This window comes from Onychostruthus taczanowskii, unplaced genomic scaffold, assembly GCF_017590055.1.
Source record: "Onychostruthus taczanowskii isolate IOZ18803 unplaced genomic scaffold, ASM1759005v1 scaffold206, whole genome shotgun sequence".
Taxonomy (NCBI): domain Eukaryota; kingdom Metazoa; phylum Chordata; class Aves; order Passeriformes; family Passeridae; genus Onychostruthus; species Onychostruthus taczanowskii.
In genome coordinates, this window is record NW_024499307.1 from 447,642 (window position 1) to 451,739 (window position 4,098).

Consider the following 4,098-nt stretch of genomic DNA (forward strand, 5'->3'; position numbering starts at 1 on the left):
TGTCCCCAACAGCTGGGGGGTGACACCGCTGGTGTCCCTGTCCCTGATGTCCCCAATGTCCCCTCCGTGCCCCCAATGTCCCCAATCCATGTCCCAGTTGTCCCCAGTTGTCCCCAGTTGTCCCCGTTGTCCCCAGTTGTCCCCAATTGTCCCCAGTTGTCCCCGTTGTCCCCAGTTGTCCCCAATTGTCCCCAGTTGTCCCCGTTGTCCCCAGTTGTCCCCAATTGTCCCCAGTTGTCCCCGTTGTCCCCAGTTGTCCCCCCGTGACCCCGAGTGACCAAAGGTCAGGCGAGGCCCCGCCCACGGAGGGCGTGACCATGAGAGAGGCGTGGCCAACAGCGGAAAGCCGATCGCTTCCGGTCACGTGCTCACCAAAGCACGTGAGACAGCCAATCATAGCCCGGGCCCGCCAAAGGGGTGACGTCAGCGCTTCCCCGGTCACTATGGCAACTGTACAGCCTCCTCCGCTTCCGGGCGCGCCATGCAGCAGTGATTGACAGCTGGCTCCTCCAATCACCGTCCGTCTGCGGAAGCGCGGGAAAGATTGCTCGGCCCACCGCATGGGAATGAGCAGCGATTGGTGGGATTGAGGCAGAGCTGGGCCAATCAGCCCGGCAGGGTGGGGCCAAAGGCAGAGATTGGCAGGCGAGCGGCCAATCAGCGGCCGGAGCTCTTCCGGCTCCACGTCGGCAGCGGAGGAGGCAAAATGGAGGCGCTGGTGCTGGTGAGGGCCGCGGGAACTGGGGGGGACTGGGGGGGACTGGGATGGACTGGGGGCACTGGGGGGGACTGGGATCAAACTGGGGGGGACTGGGGGGCACTGGGATGGACTGGGGGCACTGGGAGGTGACATTTTCGTGTCCCCGGAGGCGGTCTGTCCTGCACTGGGCTGCGGCTCTGGGCACTCGGGGACACTGGTGACACTGGGGCAGCGCTGGGGACAGCGGGGGGCAGTTGGTGACCGTGGCGGTGGCAGTGGCGGGTCCCCGGGGGTGACACGGTGACAGGGTGACAGGGTGACAGGGTGACAGGGTGGCAGTGGCAGGTCCCCGGGGGTGGCACTCGGTGACACGGTGACATGGTGGCAGTGTCGGGTCCCCAGGGGGTGACACGGTGACACGGTGACATGGTGGCAGTGTCGGGTCCCCAGGGGGTGACACAGTGACACGGTGACAGGGTGGCAGTGTCGGGTCCCCAGGGGGGGGTTCTGTCCTACACTGGGCTGTGGCTCTGGGCAGTCAGTGCATCACAGAACTTGGTCCTGGGGACCCCGAGCGACACCGGGGGGACACGGGGACATGGGGGGGGACACTGGGACACAGGGGGGACAAGGGGACACTGGGGACAGTGGCCCCAGCAGTGCCGTGACCCCGGCACAGCCTGGCCCGGCGTCCCTGGCACTGGGGACACGGATGGCACTGTCCCTGTCCCGGGGGTGGCACTGTCCTTGTCCCTGTCCTGGGGGTGGGACAGCGGGGGGCAGTTGGTGACTGTGGCGGTGGCAGTGGCGGGTCCCCGGGGGGTGACACGGTGACACGGTGACACGGTGACATGGTGGCAGTGTCGGGTCCCCAGGGGGTGACACGGTGACACGGTGACATGGTGGCAGTGTCGGGTCCCCAGGGGGTGACACAGTGACACGGTGACAGGGTGGCAGTGTCGGGTCCCCAGGGGGGGGTTCTGTCCTACACTGGGCTGTGGCTCTGGGCAGTCAGTGCATCACAGAACTTGGTCCTGGGGACCCCGAGCGACACCGGAGGGACACTGGGACATGGGGGGGACACTGGGACACAGGGGACAGGGGGACACCGGGGGCACAAGGGGGGACACGGGGACATGGGGGACACTGGGGGGGACACTGGGACACAGGGTACAGGGGGACACAGGGGGGACAAGGGGACACTGGGGACAGTGGCCCCAGCAGTGCCGTGACCCCGGCACAGCCTGGCCCGGCGTCCCTGGCACTGGGGACACGGATGGCACTGTCCCTGTCCCGGGGGTGGCACTGTCCTTGTCCCTGTCCTGGGGGTGGCACTGTCCCTGTCCCCGTGGTGTCCCCGTCCCCCTGGTGGCACTGTCCCCGTCCCTGTCCCCGCAGGAGCCGTCCCTGTACACGGTCAAGGCCATCATCATCCTGGACAACGACGGCGAGCGGCTCTTCGCCAAGGTGGGGACACTGGGGGGACACTGGGGGGACACTGGGGACACTGGGGACACTGAGGGGACACTGGGGACAGAAAACCACAAAGCCCAGGGCTCCAGGTGCACTGCAGCTGAAAAGGGCATCCCAGGGGGAACACAGTGACACGGTGACAGGGTGGCAGTGTCGGGTCCCCAGGGGGGGGGTCTGTCCTACACTGGGCTGTGGCTCTGGGCAGTCAGTGCATCACAGAACTTGGTCCTGGGGACCCCGAGCGACACCGGAGGGACACTGGGACATGGGGGGGACACTGGGACACAGGGGACAGGGGGACACCGGGGGCACAAGGGGGGACACGGGGACATGGGGGACACTGGGGGGGACACTGGGACACAGGGTACAGGGGGACACAGGGGGGACAAGGGGACACTGGGGACAGTGGCCCCAGCAGTGCCGTGACCCCGGCACAGCCTGGCCCGGCGTCCCTGGCACTGGGGACACGGATGGCACTGTCCCTGTCCCGGGGGTGGCACTGTCCTTGTCCCTGTCCTGGGGGTGGCACTGTCCCTGTCGGGGGGGACACTGGGACACAGGGTACAGGGGGACACAGGGGGGACAAGGGGACACTGGGGACAGTGGCCCCAGCAGTGCCGTGACCCCGGCACAGCCTGGCCCGGCGTCCCTGGCACTGGGGACACGGATGGCACTGTCCCTGTCCCGGGGGTGGCACTGTCCTTGTCCCTGTCCTGGGGGTGGCACTGTCCCTGTCCCAGGGGTGGCACTGTCCTTGTCCCCGTGGTGTCCCCGTCCCCCTGGTGGCACTGTCCCCGTCCCTGTCCCCGCAGGAGCCGTCCCTGTACACGGTCAAGGCCATCATCATCCTGGACAACGACGGCGAGCGGCTCTTCGGCAAGGTGGGGACACTGGGGGGACACTGGGGGGACACTGGGGACACTGGGGACAGTGAGGGGACACTGCCCCGAGGGGATGTGGCTCTGGGAAGGGGACAGGGCGGGTGGCCCGGGGGCCAGGGGTGGCCGGTGTCCCTGTCCCGTGTCCCTGATGCTGTCCCCGTGTCCCCAACGCTGTCCCCAACACTGTCCCCGTGTCCCCAATGTCCCCAACACTGTCCCCGTGTCCCCAGTACTACGATGACACGTACCCCAGCGTGAAGGAGCAGCGCGCCTTCGAGAAGAACATCTTCAGCAAGACACACCGCAGTGACAGTGAGTGACACTGGGTGACAAAGGGAGACACGGGGTGCCACGGGGAGACAACGGGTGACATGGGGGTGTGACAGGGGGGTGACAGGGTCACGGGTCACAGACACACCGCAGTGACAGTGAGTGACACTGGGTGACAAAGGGAGACACGGGGTGCCACGGGGAGACAACGGGTGACATGGGGGTGTGACAGGGGGGTGACAGGGTCACGGGTCACAGACACACCGCAGTGACAGTGAGTGACACTGGGTGACAGCGGGTGACACGGGGTGACACGGGGGGACACGGGGTGACACGGGGTGACAACGGGTGACATGGGGGTGTGACAGGGGTGTGACAGGGTCACGGGTCACAGACACACCACAGTGACAGTGAGTGACACTGGGGACAGTGAGGGGACACGGGGGTGACACACAGGTGACAATGACAATGACGCTGTCCCCAGGCGAGATCGCGCTGCTGGACGGGCTGACCGTGGTGTACAGGGGACACAGTGACACAGTGACAGTGACACAGTGACACAGTGACAGTGACACACAGTGACACACAGTGACACACAGTGACACAGTGACAGTGACACACAGTGACACACAGTGACACACAGTGACAGTGACACACAGTGACAGTGTTGCTGTCCCCAGGCGAGATCGCGCTGCTGGACAGGCTGACCGTGGTGTACAGGGGACACAGTGACACAGTGACAGTGACACAGTGACAGTGTCACACAGTGACACA

At 66.2% G+C, this 4,098-nt stretch overlaps 1 protein-coding gene across 1 annotated transcript in view; it reads left to right on the top strand.

The window, feature by feature from the left end:
- The first annotated feature begins 581 nt into the window (after positions 1–581).
- The window catches only part of COPZ1 (COPI coat complex subunit zeta 1), an 8,242-nt gene continuing 4,725 nt past the window's right edge, over positions 582–4,098 (top strand). The window contains exons 1-4 of the mRNA XM_041403918.1: positions 582–724; positions 2,099–2,167; positions 3,285–3,366; positions 3,809–3,864. Of these exons, the coding sequence (XP_041259852.1) occupies positions 707–724; positions 2,099–2,167; positions 3,285–3,366; positions 3,809–3,864 (225 nt within the window). The 5' untranslated portion in view covers positions 582–706. The remainder of the gene's footprint in view (positions 725–2,098; positions 2,168–3,284; positions 3,367–3,808; positions 3,865–4,098) is intronic.